This window comes from Ahaetulla prasina, chromosome 13 (assembly GCF_028640845.1).
Source record: "Ahaetulla prasina isolate Xishuangbanna chromosome 13, ASM2864084v1, whole genome shotgun sequence".
In the NCBI taxonomy this organism is placed as follows: Eukaryota; Metazoa; Chordata; class Lepidosauria; order Squamata; family Colubridae; genus Ahaetulla; species Ahaetulla prasina.
Window position 1 is genome coordinate 23,225,076 of NC_080551.1, and position 18,326 is coordinate 23,243,401.

Below are 18,326 nucleotides of genomic sequence, written 5' to 3' on the forward strand. Positions count from 1 at the left end.
TTCTGCTACTGGTTCTCCAAACTGCTCAAAATTTCCACTACCAGTTCTCCAGAACCTGTCAGAACCTGCTGGATTTCACCCCTGTTTTAAAGGACAATTGGGTAAGGTCAGGCAAGAAAATAAAGCTGGTAATGGATACCAATTGGGACCATTACTTAATAATTCCAGTTTTGAAAGGCACATACCTTTAAGTCGCCTAGGGTCACCTCTTGACAGAGATGGACAGCATATAAATTTAATTAATAAATAATTACCCACTAATGGCAAAGATCAATAGGTGTGGGTTCTTGAGCTTGTACCTTGCTTCTGGTCTTCTAGTTGCCAAGTGCGTGGCCTGAATAAAAGAGTAGCTGGACTAGAAGACCTCCATGGTCCCTTCCAACTCATTCATTCTATTCTTTTGGTCTGATCCTGCATCGCTTCTCTTCGCTGTTTGCGCATTTTGTACAAAAAGGAATCATTGGGAGTTGAATCTGGACTCTCTCCGTGCTTACTTATTACGAGGAGAACTTTGCAAACTGGACTTAACACCAGGTGTGCAGTGAGCACGGTACGTTCACTAAGCAGATGGGTTGAGTACATATGTACCCCTAAAGATAGGTTTCATTAAGGATATTGTGTTGTGATGATTTAGGCGGGGCTGGATCAGGACCAAGTACAGTAACTCGGTGGAGGGATGGTCCGGCCACATCCTTTCAGCCCAAGTATTTACGATCCCTGCTAAGGGTGTGAGAACCCCAGATTAAATTTGCATCTTGCATCAGAAGAAAAGATGGAGTATAAATTTAATCAAGAGAAGAGAATCGGGAATAGAATAATAGAATAGATTAGAAAAATAGAATAGAATTAAAAGAATGGAATAGAGAATAGACTAGAAGAGAAGAGAACCAAGAATAGAATAATAGAATTATAGAATAGATTAGAAAATTAGAATAGAATTAAAAGAATAGAATAGAGCAAGGGTCTCCAACCTTGGTCCTTTTAAGACTTGTGGACTTCAATTCCCAGAGTCCCTCAGCCGGCAAAGAGACCCCTGGAATAGAGAATAGACTAGAAGGGAAGGGAAGGGAAAGGGAAGGGAAGGGAAGGGAAGGGAAGGGAAGGGAAGAGAAGAGAAGAGAAGAGAAGAGAAGAGAAGAGAAGAGAAGAGAAGAGAAGAGAAGAGAAGAGAAGAGAAGAGAAGAGAAGAGTTGGAAGAGACCTTGGAGGTCTTCTAGTCCAGGGGTCTCCAAGCTTGGCAACTTTAAGACTTGTGGACTTCAACCCCTAGAGTTCCTCAGCCAGCAAAGCTGGCTGAGGACCTCTAGGAGTTGAAGTCCACAAGTCTTAAAGATGCCAAGCTTGGAGACCCCTGTTCTAGTCCAACCCCCTGCTAAATAAGCATTTTAAGACTCTTAAATGCCCCCAACCGCTTTCTGCTGAAACGGAACCCTGTTGCTGCTTCTGCCTTGCTCTTCTTTACCTGTCTGCCTTTTTCTCGTCTGTCTTCCTCTTCTTCCTCCTTCCCTCTGTTTTTCTCCCTTCAGATCTAACTGGCTTAAGCCGTGCTGCGGGAGGCGAGCGGCCGTCTGGCAGGTATTTTTGCTCAGTGCGAGTCTCAACAGTTTCCTGGTAGCCTGTGTAGTTTTGGTGGTCTTCCTTCTGACTTTGGAGCTCCTAATAGATATAAAGCTTCTCCAGTGTGAGTAGCAGGCTTTACCGTTATTTTTCTTTGGTTTATTTTTTTCCCTCTTCCTGAAATGTTTGAAAAAAAACCATCGTCCTCGCTTTACAACAGCTTGTTGAGTGACCTTTTGAAGTTACGACGGCACTGAGTTATGACCCTTTTTCATACTTACAAAGACTACCAAGTACGACATGGCATGAAACCTCATGCAGCCACAAAAAAAAATACAATTTTTTTTAAACAGTTTATTTATATATTTTCACATTACATGCATAGTGACACGGCGTATTGTCCGGATTGTCATTTTATTTTGTCTATAATAATACTTTTCCCTCTCCTGATTTCTACCTCTACTGTCCAGCCATTTGTAAAACAAGGCCCATGTTTGAAAATACTCCGTGTCTTCTTTTTCTTTTAATTTTAGTGTCAGTTTTTCCATTTGTGCACAAACCAACGTTTTTTAATTACATTTTCTTCTGTAGGTGTTTCTTCATTTTTCCAGTACTGTGCACATACAGTTCCTACTGCTCTCAGAACATGTAGTAATATTAAATATAGATTCCCTTTGTCATACTTTTCCAGTATTATGCCTAACAAAAATATTTCTGTCTTATAATCTAATTTTTGGTTTATCATTTTTTTCTTAATATGTATGTATTTTTGTCCGGTATTTCTTTGCTTTTTCACAAGTCCACTGCATGTATATGTACCCAGTATCTGGTTACATTTCCAACATCTGGCGGACATGTTTTTAAACTTCTTTGCTAATCTGGCCAATAGTAAATGCCACCTATAAAACATTTTATATTAATTTTCCTTATATGTAGTTGCCATTGTCGACTTACAATTCCTTTCCCCAAGTTTTTGCCCTTGGTCTAATTCTATAGTATATCCCAAAAAAATTGTTTTGCCCATACTATCATTGTCTCATTGTAATAATAAAAATTATTAGGTTTTATTTGAATATCGTTTCTGTTTCCCCTCCCCCTTCCCCATTTTTTGTAAACAAACGCAGACACGGCTCTTATAGCCTCACTTTTGCAAATTTGTGTTTCTGTGTTATTTGCTCTTCTAGCGTAAAAACCCATCATTTCATTTGCAGGATTTGAAAAGTTTAAGAAACAACACTTAAATGCTGTTGTATTTGCCCTTCTTTTGTTTTGGGGCTGGTTCCTGTGAAATTCCTGCTGTCAGTTATGGAATGTATGTGGGTACATGTTGGTGTGTCTGCACATATACACGTATATCAGTGGTGAAATCCTCGCCAGTTTGCTGCCTCTGCAGGCTGCATGCGCAGTGCGCACCAAATTGACGCTGCACACTCATGCACAATACAACCAAATGCACGCTGTGCACTCATGCGCAATACATGCCAAATGCATGCTGCACATGCACAGTACGTGCGGAAAAAGGAGGCTTCAGAAGGCAAGTAGAACAACGAGGGGGAGGAACAGCTTTGCTGCTCGAGAAAGCAGGATTTCCTGCTTTCTAGCGATTTTAAATCACGCGGCACAGCTGATCATCAGAAATACTGGTTCGGACCAACTGGTAGCCTTTTTTTTTACCGAACCAGTAGCTTTTATCACTACCGGTTCGCCCGAATCTGTGCGAACTGATAGGATTTCACCACTGACGTACATACACAAACATACACCCCTCTTTGTGTCTGCTTATTGCCATATTGATTTTGTCTTCTTTTCTTATGGCCAGGAGGGTTTTCTATGCATTTTCTTTGCGTGATAACAGTCACTGTTATATTCTCACGTTATAGTAATAGGTGTGATCTCAAAAAAAATATATCAGGGAATTCTTCTATAAAAGGAGAGGCTTTCTTAAGTTGGAGGTACCAGTGCAGAGCAAATATTGCCTCCTTCAAACGTGTCCGTTTTGCAGGATCCAACTTGGGTCGTTCACTGAGACTAAAGACTTAGTCTTCTGAGCTTTGAAGTTTGAAGTTCCCTAAGGATGGTGCTCCAGCACAAGTCCAAGAGCTCGGAAGACTAAAACCCGATGAATGACCCAGATTGGATCTTGAAGCATTATCCTGAGACCCATATGTTTGCCTTCATTCATGTTCGTTTTGACTCATAACCCGATGTTCTGGAAATTCCCCTAAATCCTTTATAAACTTTATTTCCCATAGTATCGTCTTTGAATCAATCGCACTCTCCAAGCGATCTAGGATCATTTGCTGCAGCCAATTCCCCACAGGACAAAAGTTTACGCTAATATCAAAGAAATGATGGAAGAGAATTGTTAACGAAAGGAGGGACAGAAATGGGAATGACAAAAATTTAAATACTTTTTTAAAATTTCTTTTAAATAATTAAATTGAAGGATTAAATTGTCCCGCAGTGTGTCGGCCACGTCGAGTCGGCCCATTCCTTTCTCTCTCAGGGCTTCTGAACAACTTTTCATCAGAATATCGATATATGCCTGTGATGGTGAACCTATGGCATGTTGCTCTTTTGGGTTCTGGCACACCGGCTAGCTGGTCTTCACATGTGCAGGAGGACCAGAAACGAGAAGAGCAGCCTCCTGGTGCGCATGCACACACCAGGTAGATAATATTCCGGTTTCCAGCATGCGCATGTTCACTGTCCAGCTGGTCTTGAAGGTGTGTGCCATAAACCAGAAAATTATCTTCTCGGCGTGTGCATGCGCACCAGGCAGCTCCTCTTCTGGTTTCCAGCACGCACACACGCATGAACCTCCACTCGCCAACACTGCTATATGCCCTCTTGTTTTTATTGATACCTTCTCTTTACCCATCTTAAGGTTTCTGCGACTTCCGGGTTTTTGAACCGGCTTTCCCAAAATGGTGATATGAATGTAAAGAATAAGAACGAAAATGACAGCTCCATTTAATTTTCAAACACATTTTAAGACTGACCGTTTCTGCTTTGGCTTTTATGCGTTGCACGCCTCATATCTAACTTGCTTTTTTGTCCTTCGTTTTAGTTTCAAGCGCATCACAATTTGCTGGCGTCATTCACTGGATCAGTCTGGTTATCCTGTCTGTCTTCTTTTCAGAGGTAAGAGAAATACGAATCGTTACTGCATGGAAAAGAAATACGGCTGAATTTTCTCCGAGGAGAATTTTTTTCCCCCCGTATCCTTCAGTAAATGTATTTTTAATTGGGACTTAACAGACTTTCGGGTTTCAGAAGAGGCTTTCCATAACTAAATTTTAATGTGCTAATGGTTGGGGGAAGACCAGTGTACCAATCAGCTCCCGATTAAGAACAGAGAATGTCCCAGAAGTTCTCTTGAGACTCAGAGAGAAAGAAAGAGCCATAAATAGCAGCTTTTATTGACAGATGCTTCTTCCATTGTCACTTGAAGTGTTGAAATGAGTGGCACGATCAATAGAAATGAGAACAATTGGCCTCTACAGTGTTCCAGAGGACTTAGTTGGGGCATTGTCTACAATTAAAAAGACATCTCAATTAAGGATTAGAATTACAGCAGTGGCCAAAATTGTGGAAACCTTTTGGGAAAAGGGTCTTTTCGAGGTTTGGCTAAGAACACCATTTTTATTTTTTTATTTTTTTGAGTTTCAAGATAATCCTATTTCACTGCTGAAATGGTCTGGGATATTCCCAGGCCATCTTCACCCAACTGAAAATCTATGGAGTTGACTAAAGAAACTTGTTCGTCAGAAGCGACCCAGCAATAAAACCCAGTTAATAGAAGCCATCATTCAATCTTGGTTTCACGTTATAACAGCTGCAGAACTCAAAGACTCGGTTCACTCCATGGGAAGAAGTTGTAAGGCCATAAATCATGCTAAAGGTTACCCAACTAAGGATTAACTGATGATCATTTTTGTATGTCTCATTTTTTTCTAGGGTGATAATTTTTTGCGTATCTCGTTTTTTTCTACGTGTTTCACTTTTCTTCTTTATACTGTAACTGCTATTCTAATAGCAAATCCTTCATAAAAGTTACTGCATTGCATTCTTGATTAAATTATCTTTCCATGGATATATAATTTTATTGTACTACTCAAAAAAAAAAGTGGTGTTATTAGTTAGTTTTTGAAAATATACTTTTCCCAAAAGGTTCCCACAATTTTGGCCACTACTGTGAGTCTAGAATTAAAAACTTCTTGACTAGGACTGATGATGGTTTCCTAGTTTGGGTAATGAAATGTCTGTACGAAAACAACCAAGCTCATTGGGCACCAAGGATCCCACAGTCCTCCTCCTCCTTCACCTTCACCTCCACCTCCACATTGCAAACCCCACTCCCTTCCAGCAGTGATAATGTTAGCTAGTTGGGTAACGATCTGCAAGAAAACCACCAAACTCAGAAAAGTACCAAGGACCCTTCAAAGTCGTCTCAATCTGCCACCCTAATCTACGCCTCCATTTTCCTCCCTTCTTTCTTGGCATTTAATTTATAGCTTCTTTGGAGCAGAGGTGTAGTTTTCGGGTTGTGTTATTTACATTAACAGTGCCGCAAAAACGGCTTCCCCTAAAATGTCGCAGGTGCATTAATCCAGTACAATCCAAGGGGATTTTTTTTTTCTTTTAGGGTTGTCACCATTTGAAATGTGTAGCAAATTGGGCGTATTCCTCTGTGGGTTTTTTGGTTTTTTGAAATGGTAAACTTCCTAGAACTTGTTCTGCCTTAGAAAAATACAAGAAATTTAGAACACAGAGTAGTTGAAAAAGCCTCAGATCTCTTCTCTCACAGCCCACATTGTTGTGTCTGCGCCCCCCCGAGCTGGGGCCCCTGCCAGAAAGTGACTCGGAAAGTGAGGGGGAAGGGCTATCAGGACTTACCTCTGGAGCACCGGCTTCCCTGGCTCAGCTCCAGGAGCCAGAGGCAGGCCAGGTGGAGGAGATAACGAGGCCTCTGTCCCCTGACTCTTTCCCCCCCCCAGGCCACGCCTCCAGACCCGGCTGATGGCAATCAGGCCTGGCTGGACCCTAGATTTCATAGGCAGGAGAGGCGGGAACAACAGAAGCAAGGGTGGGGCAGGCCTAGGAAGTGCTGAGTCATAGAGCCACACCCCACAGGATATAAAAGCAGCAAGGGCTGCTATACCACTTTGTGGTGAGCAAATCTCAACTGCTTAGAGGGAGAATTAGAGTTGAAGTCCTGTTTGTTCCTGGTTTCCTGGCTGACTCATCGGCATCAAGAGAGTTAACAGAGACACTTGGCATACGCTCGCTAGTTTGCTGCCAGAGCTGATAGTTGCCGGCTAATTAAGTCATCGCTCGTGTCTCCCGGACTGAGGAGGGGGACAGAACACACATATACCAGATTGTTTAAACCGGGGGTGTCCAGTCTTGGCAACTTGATGACCTGTGGACTTCAACTCCCAGAATGCTGGGAGTTGACATCCACAGGTCTTCCAAGTTGCCAAGATTGGAGACCCCCGGTTTAAACTGTCCAGGTCCTGTTAAATAACACTTGTTTGCAAGCTTGCAAGTGCCCATGCTTTAAGAGATTTAATTCCTCATTACCTGCTTGTAAATGGCCAAATTCATACTTCATTAGGAACATGTTTTCTTGCCAAACTTCAAATAAGGCATGAAATTGGCTTAGCAGCTGTGTTCACTTAAACCGTTGGGCAGGCTCGGTTCTTCCTCCTGACACCCCCCCACTCCATCAGCAATTGGGTTAGAAATGGATCGTTTTAACACTGGGATTGTTTTAGGCTCATCCCTCGTTAACCGTATCGCACAAATGTGGACGGAGACCATTAATCTCCCTTCCCAGCTAAACAGCCCCGAAGATAAAATATTTAGAACGGACCCACAAAATTAGGATTAGCCCACGAATTCCCCTTGCGCTGTTTGTTTTACAGGTAATCCTCCATTTACGACCGCAGTTTGGTCGTAAGTCATTGCAGTCATTCAGCGGGTAGCCACTTTTCTGCCCTGAGGAAAAAAAAGAAACATTTGTATTTGCAAATGGTCTAAAACAGGGGTGTCCAACTGTGGTCCCTTTAAGACTTGTGGACTTCAACTCCCAGAGTCCCTCAGCCAGCAAAGCTGGCTGAGGAACTCTGGGAGTTGAAGTCCACAAGTCTTAAAGGGACCACGGTTGGAGACCCCTGGTCTAAAATGTTTGGCAGCTCCTCTCCATTAAAATCTACAAAAGGGGGTGAAAATTGCACTAACTTAAAAGTAGGATCCATGGAGACTTTAAGCAACGCTACCCATGAGTTGGAGAATGACTGCTATTAAACATGGAAATATCGGTCCTATTATTCTGGAATTTTACCTATCTTTTCCATTATTCCTGGGAACAAATTAAAAATAAGAAAAAGCATTTTCCATGTTGAGCTGCCTTTCAACCAAAAGAAAATGGAACTACTCCCAAGAACTTGGAGCATTTAAATATTGCACTTCTATATAAAAAAAAGAAAGAAATCCCTAACGGCAAATACAGAAACACCTTTGGGTCATGTTCCTTATACTCTCGTCTCTTTGACTAACATTACTATCATCAGGTCAATCATATCTTCATATTAACTTCTATCAAAAGCTCCTCCCTCTTGCTTCGACCAGAATGTATATAGGACTTGTTGCGTTCCATTTTATTTCCCTCCCTTTAAAATTATTCGAAATCGGCAACTTTTTCGGATTTACTGTGAAGGAACCAGACTCTGAATCCCTTCTCTGTTATTTTCTGGGTTCCTTCTTTCCTCCCAAACTTTCCTCCCACGCGCACCTCACTGCCTCTTTATATGTGACGCTGGTGGGCATCACATAATTTAACAAGCGGTTCACCCCAGCTTCGAAAATGTGAGCATGTAGTTTGCTTGTGCGTGCGCGCTTGCATGCATGAGTGCGGCTTAAAAATGCAGCTAAATAGGACTGGGGCGAATGGGACGGCATAGCGCTGGGGCAGGCAGGTCACAACTACCGGTTCGCCCGAACCAGCATTTTTTTTTTTTAAGGAATCTGAAAAACACAAATGCTAATTTCCCCTCTTCTCCCTCCTTCCCTTCTTTTGTTTCCCAACGTGGACTGACTCTAGACTATTTTGAGAATAGTCGTACTTGGTATATGGGACTATATTGAAAACAAAATAGAGGTAAGTGCAATGTAACGAATTTTCTCCTGAGCTGTCCCTCTCGCCCAAACATTTTTGGTGTGTTGTTGATCAGGTTTCTGCTACTCGTTGTAGCCAACCAGGTTAAAGTCAAGATGTTAAACTAAACATAATCCTTGACTTAACGACTACAGTTGAGCCCAAAATTTGTGTTGCTAAACAAGACAGATGTTTAATCTTGCCTCTTTTTGAGACCTTTCTTGCCACAGTTGTTAAGTGGGTCACTGCAGTTGTTAAATTAGTAACCTGGTCGTTAAGTGACTCTGGGTTCCCCATTGACTCTGCTTGTGAGAAGGTCGCAAAAGGGGATCCCATGCAGTGGTGGGTTTCAAAATTTTTTACTACCGGCTCTGTGGCCGTGGCTTGGTGAGCATGGCAGGGGAAGGATACTGTAAAATCTCCATTCCCTCCCCAATCCAGGGAAAGGATACTGCAAAATCCCCATTTTCTCCTGATCAGCTGGGACTCCGGAGGCAGAGAATAGATGGGGGCGGGGCCAGTCAGAATTTTTACTACCGCTTCTCTGAACTACTCAAAATTTCCGCTACCAGTTCTCCAGAACTGGTCAGAACCTGCTGAAACCCACCTCTGATCCCATGACGCTGGGACCCCGTCATAAATAGGAGTCAGTTGCCAAGCATCTGAATTTTGATCACACGTCTATGGGGGATGCTGCAACGGTTGTAAGTGTGGGAAAACAGTCATAAGTCATTTTTCCCAGCGCCGTTGTAACTTGGAACGGTCCCTAAGTGAACTGTTGTTAGTCAAGGACTTACCTGTATAGGACAATTCCTTTGAAATGTGATTACAGTAAATATGACAAATGCAGTATGGGGAACATTGTGGGTAAAATAAGAAGAAGAGGAAGGGTTGCATTGCCGCTTGATAATGTCAGGCACAAGAAACCAGGATCCAGGATAGAGTTCAAAAGTACTACAAGTTTACTTCCTGTTACTTATACACAAGAATCTGATCTACTCACAGTCAAGGCAAATTGGCACTAGGATAAGAGTCGGCAGAAATTCACAGAGGGCTGGATTTACGTCTCTTGTGGCTGCATAACGATTCCAAACTAATGACACACTTGACCCCACCCTCAGCCTCAACCTGGTCCTCTCCTACAGATAACACACGTTCAGAAATAACATATATGTGATTCCCGTGAAATCCTTTTCACCTTAGGTATTTGATGGTGCTGTGATCATCTTATCTTTGGCTCCCATGGTGGCGTCTACAGTGGCTAATGGACCAAGCAGTCCATGGGATGCTATTAGTCTCATCATTACCTTGAGAATTTGGAGAGTCAAGCGAATTATTGATGGTAAGTCCACGGTGAATTGTTGTTTTTTAGGTTGTTTTTTTAACTCGGTGGTGCGCTGCCCGGAGTCAACTTGTTTGGTGAAGAGGAGTGGCTGTATAAATTTGAAAAAATAACAAATAAAAATAGGCCATTCCTTTGTTAAATGGATAAAATCTGTTTTAGACTAATTGCAAATGGAAAAGGCAGCTTTTAAGCAGTTGACCCTCCCTGAGAAGATAAAACAAATCCCCAATGTACTTAAGTCACATGTAACTGTGTGGGCAATTAGAATTTTGCTATTATTATTATTATTATTATTATTATTATTATTATTATTATTATTATTATTATTATTATTATTATTATTATTATCTGCTCGCATAATTTGCTGATACATCACGCAGTCCTAAACACTTGGAAAGTATTCGACTAGTGATCTGTGATACGAAATCCAGCGTAGTTATCTCGATTGCTGTGTATACTGTCATTTTGTGTAAATTATAATAATAATAATATCATCACCATCATCTGCAGCAGGATGTGGAGCTAGGAAAAAGAAAAAGACGCCAACTCAGTTCAATGGTTGGCAACTTCTTTTAAAGAAACTGCATGTGAAAACTGCTGGACTAGCCTGATTTTTATTTTTATTGGATGGGTTTTTAAAATTGTGTTATTTTACAGGGGAGTATGTTTTTTAACATTTTGGGCATTTAAATTAGTTTTTTAAGGGTTGTTTTAAATTATTGTGTGTATTTATATTTTATCTGCCTGTTCACCGCCCTGAGTCCTTCGGGAGAAGGGCGGTATACAAATTAAAATATTATTATTATTATTATTATTAAAATCCTACTGTGAGACATTAGACCAATATTTCTCAACCTTGGCCATTTTAAGAGGTGTGGACTTCAACTCCCAGAATTCCCCATGCTGGCTGGGGAATTCTGGGAGTTGAAGTCCACCCTTCTTAAAATGGCCAAGGTTGAGAAACCCTACATTAGACAATTAGAGTAGAACGGGTGATCTTGAAGGAGCAAATCTTGCTTCCATTTTCCTAAGTAATTCCACCCAGCTTTTAAAAACCTGTAAAGCTGATTTGAGAAGATCTGAGACGACTCGGGAGGTAATAGGTGATTTTGACAAGCGGAGAGAATCTTATCTTAAAGATGGTTGTTCAGAATTATCCTCTCTCCTAATTGCACCCCAGTTCTTTAAATCTAACTTGCTGAGGGAAGCACCGTGACCCCTTTTGCTTTCAGTAGCCGTAGGAAGCCTGCCTTTGTGGTAGCTCATGAGTTGTAAGGAAGAGCCTTCCACCTGGTGTAAAATGTCCTATTTATACGGTTGTGATTCGTAGCCTACGTCCTGCCGGTTAAAGTGGAAATGGAGATGGTTATTCAACAGTACGAAAAAGCAAAGGTTATTCAGGATGAACAGCTGGAAAGACTGACCCACATCTGCCAAGAACAGGGGGTAAGTAAGACACCCTGTTAATATTTTCATGCCAGTGTCAAAGGGGTTTTTTTGTTCTTGAATTTTGGCTTTGCTTAAAATTAATCAGGCAGGCATACTTGTTTCTGTTAATAAACCAAAGTCCGTGAAATAATTATATCCAGTCACATCACTGTGAGTTCAGAGCGTAAAAAAAAAACACATCAGTATAACATTGACTGATTATTTTTTTAATTTGCATTTGTATCCCGCCCTTCTCCGAAGACTCAGGGCGGCTTACACTGTGTCAAGCAATAGTCTTCATCCATTTGTATATTATATACAAAATCAACTTATTGCCCCCAACAATCTGGGTCCTCGTTTTACCTACCTTATAAAGGATGGAAGGCTGAGTCAACCTTGGGCCTGGTGAGACTTGAACCTGCAGTAATTGCAGGCAGCTGCTGTTAATAACAGACTGTTTCAGCAGTCTGAGCCACACAGAGGCCCAACCTATAATAAAAGGGACCGAAATTGGCTTGGCCCCATCAGGCACTGCCAAGAGATGTTTGGAACTGCACACGTCCAACACTCTTTCAGTCCTTATTCCTGACTGCCGACGTCCTAAAATAGATCATTAATGGTGGACGGGTAGAATTCCTGCTCTCCTCTAAGCAATATTACACTCAACTAATATTTCTTGACTGGGGACAGACTAGATGAGGTTTCCCAGTCTCTGGGAAGGGATTACCCCAAACCTGCCCCTAGCTATTGAAGAATTCTTGCCCTCTTTCAAAAATGACAACTTAAGGCGTGAAATAGGTGTCTAATGTGTTGGTTATACAGGTAATCCTTGACTTAACAGCAGTCCATTTAGTGACAGTTCAAACTCTGGTGGCTCAGCAGACTAAGTCTGTCTGTTATTAACACAGCTGCTTGCAATTACTGAAGGTTCAAGCCCCACTAGGCCCAAGGTTGACTCAGCCTTCCATCCTTTATAAGGTAGGTAAAATGAGGACCCAGATTGTTGGGGGCAATAAAAGTTGACTTAGTATATAATATACAAATGGATGAAGACTATTGCTTAACACAGTGTAAGCCGCCCTGAGTCTTCGGAGAAGGGCGGGATATAAATTCAAAAAAAAAAAAAAAAAGTCACCACGATTACCTGATCAAAATTCAGATGCTTGGCAACCGGCTCACATATATGACGGTGGCAGTGTCCCGGGGTCACACGATCCCCTTTTGTGACCTTCTGGCAAGCAAAGCCAGTGAAAAAGGAAGTGTCCTCGTGTCTGTGAGGGCAGGGAAAAACTAGAAAGCAGAAAACCTCTTTGGCTAAATCTTCAAAAAATCCAGATTACAGTAACAGAATTGCAAAGTTTAGGCCTTTAACCTAAAGGGAACAAGCTTTATATATATATATATATATATCAAATCTCCTGGGTGTCAGAAACTCTGGATCCTGACCAGTAGTGAAATCCAATTTTTTTTTTCTACCGGTTCTGTGGCCGTGGCTTGGTGGGCGTGGCAGGGGAAGGATATTGCAAAATCCCCATTCCCACCCCACTCCAGGGGGAAGGATACTGCAAAATCCCCATTCCCTCCCCGCTCCTGAGGCCAGCCAGAGGTGGTGTTTGCGAACTACTCAAAATTTCTGCTACCGGTTCTCCAGAACCTGTCAAAACCTGCTGCCCATTTCTACATTAGCAAATGCTCCAGGCTCGACTGCCAGGCTGCGCTCATGCCTTCTGGCCACAGGGTGGCAGCAAAGACGCTTCTTTCATTTTCCTTGGTCAATCTGACCTCTTATGTAATTCTCAATGCTTATTTAACTTTTTCCTCTCCAAATAATTATTTGTGAATTGGGGGGGTGGGGTCGCCTTGCATCCTCAACTTGTCCGAATATTAAGCCTTCCTGGAAGAAAAGGTTTATCTGGTGGAATTAAATGATTTTTCCCACCACCTGAACACACATTTTTTTTCTCCTTTTCAGCGCCAGGCTCTTTCTAGGTGTTTTAGGGAAAACTGTTATTAATTGAGGGTCGTCCTTTGATGTAAATACAGCATTTTTATTCTGCTTGCCGTCTTTCAAATTCTCGTGGTTGTTTTTTCCCATGCTTCCCAAAATTGCATTTCTAGTAAAAGGTAAAGGTAAAGGTTCCCCTCGCACATACGTGCTAGTCGTTCCCGACTCTAGGGGGCGGTGCTCATCTCCGTTTCAAAGCCGAAGAGCCAGCGCTGTCCGAAGACGTCTCCGTGGTCATGTGGCCGGCATGACTAGACACCAAACGCTGTTACCTTCCCACCAAAGATGGTCCCTATTTTTTCTACTTGCATTTTTACGTGCTTTCAAAACTGCTAGGTTGGCAGAAGCTGGGACAAGTAACAGGAGCTCACCCCGTTACACAGCAGCACTAGGGATTCGAACCGCTGAGCTGCCGACCTTTCGATCAACAAGCTCAGTGTCCTAGCCCCTGAGCCACCGTGTCCCTACATTTCTACATTCTACATGTACTACATTCTACATTCTACATGTACTACATTTCTAGTAGATCGTACCAAAATGTTGAATTTAGAAAAGCAGTACTATTACATGCCCACTGCTTCCTTCCACTTATTTCATATTCCTGGCCATGTAGGCACCTCCAAGTATTAAATGCCGTGGGATCCATTTTCCCAGGAAAGACAAAACACCACTTAATAGATCTCTCAGGGAATCACGTATCACGCTTTCTACCTCGACTGACTTTTGCTGAGAGAAATTGGGGAATTGTTGAGACTTGGGGAAACTCTATCTGCCTTGGTTCTAGAGGTCAGATAGCAGGTTCTTATATCCTAACGGCCATCCAGTTCTGCTTCTTGTCCATCAATATAATGCCTGATTTTTGGAGCACAGACGGTCTTTGGAGCTCCAAAATTCGGCCAAGACACAGTTCCCCGTGCAGTCAAATTTGGCTGCATGAAACTCTTTAACTACCTCTAAAGAACCAACTTCACACAGTGGCCTCTGATGTTGAGGCTTGTTTGACTTTGAGGCTCTAAAAAAAGACAAGCAGTAGCAAAACCCTATAAGCTGGAAACCACAGCTTTCTATTACAAGTGGATATCACCGTGGCTACTCCAGAAGTACCAGGAAATTTAGATGTACAGCTGTATATGTATTTATATCTAGAGAAAGCGTGTCTAGTTTTTGGAGCAAGCATAACATCAGTGCAAATTGCATGCCAGTTTTCACAACCTCAGTTTGGTTTCAGAGCCAGGATAAGCCATATTGAGTTTTGTGTGAGTGGATCACTTAACCCCGTAATTGTGGATAAACTCACCCGTGCCTTATTTAATGCAGCGTGTCTACCCCGTGACAGCCTTTAGCAGCCCTTGAACCATTGTTACGTCATCCTAAACCCTTTGAAAGCTAGAACTGTTCGAACAGGTCAAGCTGGTCATCCTCACAGATGTTGCCCAGGTCTGAGACCTTCGAACTCTGAGGCCGAGATGTCCTTTTAGGAGCCCGGCCAGAACACTGCGCCTTGTGTGGGCGTCTGTTTTTACACGCAAGATACCTCTGCACATTGGACATGTTAAAAGAAAAACCTAATTTTTTTTCTCTCTCTCTCTTTCTTTGGCTTCAGTTCGAAATTAGACAGTTGCGGGCACATCTGGCCCAGCAAGACCTGGACCTGGCAGCTGAGAGGGAGGCAGCTTTGCAGGTGCCTCACATGCTGAAGAAACAGACGGGCAACCGGTACAAAGTGGTAGCCACCGGAGGCGATTCCGATGACGAAACCACCGAGAACATCACGGAGTTGCGTCCTGCTCGGGGTAAGTGGCCGAGAGTCCCCTGTTACGTCTTCCCTTTCCACCCACCCACTTAAACGTAGTGGAGAATGTTTAAGTTGTGGTATTCTTGTTAAGTCGTGTCTGATGTGAAGATCTATAACCTTCCCCAGGTTGTAGAAGGAAGTGACAGACAGGATCTCCTTAGGATCAGGACAATATGCAGGGGCTGCACTTTTAGGAAGTGGGTTTGCGCCTTTAGTAGTTTTCATCCGAGAGAGGAGTCTTGGATTCCTCATTTAGTAGGACACTATTTCTGAATCTCACCAACTTTTAGATGACTTCAAGGGTCCTTGGTGGCTCAGACTGCTAAGACAGTCTGTTATTAACAGCAGCTGCTTGCAATTACTGCAGGTTCAAGTCCCACCAGGCCCAAGGTTGACTCAGCCTTCCATTCTTTATAATGTAGGTAAAATGAGGACCCAGATTGTTGGGGGCAATAAGTTGACTTTGTATATGATATACAAATGGATGCAGACTATTGCTTGACATAGTGTAAGCCGCCCTGAGTCTTTGGAGAAGGGCGGGATATAAATGCAAATAAAAAAAAAAATCCCAGCATTCCCCAGCCAGCTGGCTGGGGAATTGAAGTCCATGCATCTAAAAGTTGCCAAGGTTCAGAAACGTTGCAATAGGCAATAGGATGCTTGCTTAGAAAGCTCTTCGTAAAAACCCATAATAAATAATCTATTTGTGCAGCATCAGGATTTGCAATTATCTCCCACCAACAGGTTAAACAGGGATCCCTCTTACCTATACAGGTAGTTTTCAGCAAAACTGACCTATGGCAAACCATTGTTTTGCTTAACCGCCCCCAGCATTCACTTGACAATTGCCGCAACAATGATCGTAAATTCGAGCTTTATGTGGGTGATCTGTTTTACGACCGTCAGAGCTCCTCCACTATGGTCCTAAGGCGAGGATTATCCACAGTAATTTTGTACAGAGGTCCAGTGCTTTTGTTGATATTGCCAAGTGGGCAATATCACTGGGGCCGGGATAGCTCAGGCAATAGAGAAGCCTGTTATTAGAACACAAAGCCTGCAATTACTGCAGGTTCGAGCCCGGCCCGAGATTGACTCAGCCTTCCACCCTTTATAAGGTAGGTAAAATGAGGACCCAGATTGTTGGGGGGGCAATAAAGTTGACTTTGTAAAAAATATACAAATAGAATGAGACTATTGCCTTATACATTGTAAGCCGCCCTGAGTCTTCGGAGAAGGGCGGGGTATAAATGTAAAACAAAAAAAACAAAAAAAGTCGTGTTCCGTTGACGGGTGGCTTTCCAAAGTGAGTTTGCATCCCAGTTTCATTAATCCACTTATTCTTTTACATCTGAATACCTGAACATAACTTTATAATTTATACATATGTTCCTTGAGGGTTACATTAGGAGTGGAAGAGAATAGCGCAGACTTCTAAGTAGTGTTGAAATCCCCATGTTTTGCAGGGCCAGCCTTAAACTTTTATGCTTCCTACAGTATGTTTCTAGGTAGCTACAAGCACAGAGTGCTTCAGCTGGGTCATACATAAAACATGACCGATCCGCCAGGCAAATAAATCATTCCTGAACGTCTGTACATGGTACTTAAGCATACTTACAATTCGCAGCCTGCTTGAAAAACAAGACGGGCTAAAATCAATTAGAATTTGTTTTGAAGGCGGTTTGTGTTTGAGGGAAGGGGAGTTAGGTTGCAGTCTGGCGGTGTTCAGACAAACGAGAATTTTAGCTGGTACGTAGTCCTTGAGTTATGATCACAGTTGCGTCTAAAATTTACGTTGCTAAGTGAAACGTATAGAGTTTTGCCCCCGTTTTATGACAGTTGTTAAGCGAATCATTGCATTTGTTAAGTTAGTGACGTGGTTGTTACGTGAATCTGACTTCCCCATTGAGTTTGCTCGCCAGAAGGTCACAAGAACTGATCACGTAACCTCAGGTCATTACAACCGTCATAAAGACGAGGCACTTGCCAGGCTTCTGGATTTTGATCACATGACCCTGGGGATTCCCAGCTGCAAGTGTGAAAAATGGTCGTAAGTCACTTTTTTTAGCTCCGTCGTAACTAAACGATCCCTAAATGAACTGTTGAAAGTACTTTAAGAAAAACAAGTCCCTCTACTTAAAATTGATCCCAGATTATTCAACTGAATTTCATGGAAATTACTCTTCAAAGTACACAATCTCTTCAGCGCCAACATGGAAAAAAAAACGGATGCAATTATGCTTACAGATGTGTCGCAAATTTCTCTTTATTTTTTTACCACAGTACAACTAAAAGTTCAGATGCGGGGAATCAGAATGGCTCTCTCCTTGCTTAACTTACCCCCAGTGACTTAAACTTGACCTTTCAGAAGCTGTCCAAGACAGAACCATCCAATGTTTCAAAAATGTTTTTTTTCCAAAAAAAAAACAACCCAAAAAATAACCAACTGGACTTTCTTGGTTTTTCTCCTTTGAAAACATTTCACTTCTTATCCAAGAAGCTTCCTCAGTTCTGCAGCCAAAAGTTTTCAAAGGAAAAATAAGTCTAGTTGCCTTTTGAATAGAATAGAATAGAATAGAATTCTTTATTGGCCAAGTGTGATTGGACACACAAGGAATTTGTTTTTGGTGCATATGCTCTCAGTGTACATAAAAGAAAAGATACCTTCATCAAGAATCATAAGGTACAACACTTAATGATAGTCATAGGAATAGAATAGAATAGAATAGAATAGAATAGAATAGAATAGAATAGAATAGAATAGAATAGAATAGAATAGAATTTATTGGCCAAGTGTGGTTGGACACACAAGGAATTTGTCTTTGGTGCATAGGCTCTCAGTGTACCTAAAAGAAAAGATATATTTGTCAAGAATCATAAGGTACAGCACTTAATGATGGTCATATCATTGGAAGGAAAAAAGGCACCTTTGGAACAACCATGACCTGGATGATGGAGAATCTCCGTAGACATTGAACCATCCAACGGATTTGAGTCTTTGGTATTATGTTATGGCTGTGGATTAATAGTACGTCTG

General features: G+C 42.1%; 1 protein-coding gene and 1 long non-coding RNA gene across 7 annotated transcripts in view; one reads left to right on the forward strand and one right to left on the reverse strand.

Moving 5' to 3' along the window:
- TMEM266 (transmembrane protein 266) overlaps positions 1-18,326 on the forward strand; it is a 73,659-nt gene that overhangs the window by 40,801 nt on the left and 14,532 nt on the right. For 5 of the 6 annotated variants that reach the window (XR_009152046.1, XM_058156643.1, XM_058156644.1 and 2 more), the window contains exons 4-8: positions 4,628-4,701; positions 8,666-8,722; positions 9,923-10,061; positions 11,395-11,510; positions 15,101-15,290. Coding sequence is in view for 5 of the 6 variants with exons in the window: in XM_058156643.1 (XP_058012626.1) it covers positions 4,628-4,701; positions 8,666-8,722; positions 9,923-10,061; positions 11,395-11,510; positions 15,101-15,290 (576 nt within the window). In the remaining variant the exon portion in view is untranslated. Of the gene's footprint in view, positions 1-1,526; positions 1,682-4,627; positions 4,702-8,665; positions 8,723-9,922; positions 10,062-11,394; positions 11,511-15,100; positions 15,291-18,326 lie in introns of all 6 variants that reach the window. The other variant, XM_058156646.1, reaches the window with a different exon arrangement.
- On the reverse strand, positions 1,695-10,845 carry LOC131184860 (uncharacterized). The gene is made up of 3 exons (XR_009152048.1): positions 10,027-10,845; positions 7,436-7,560; positions 1,695-4,723 (listed from the first exon to the last, which is right to left on the reverse strand). It is a non-coding gene; the product is annotated as an uncharacterized LOC131184860 (long non-coding RNA).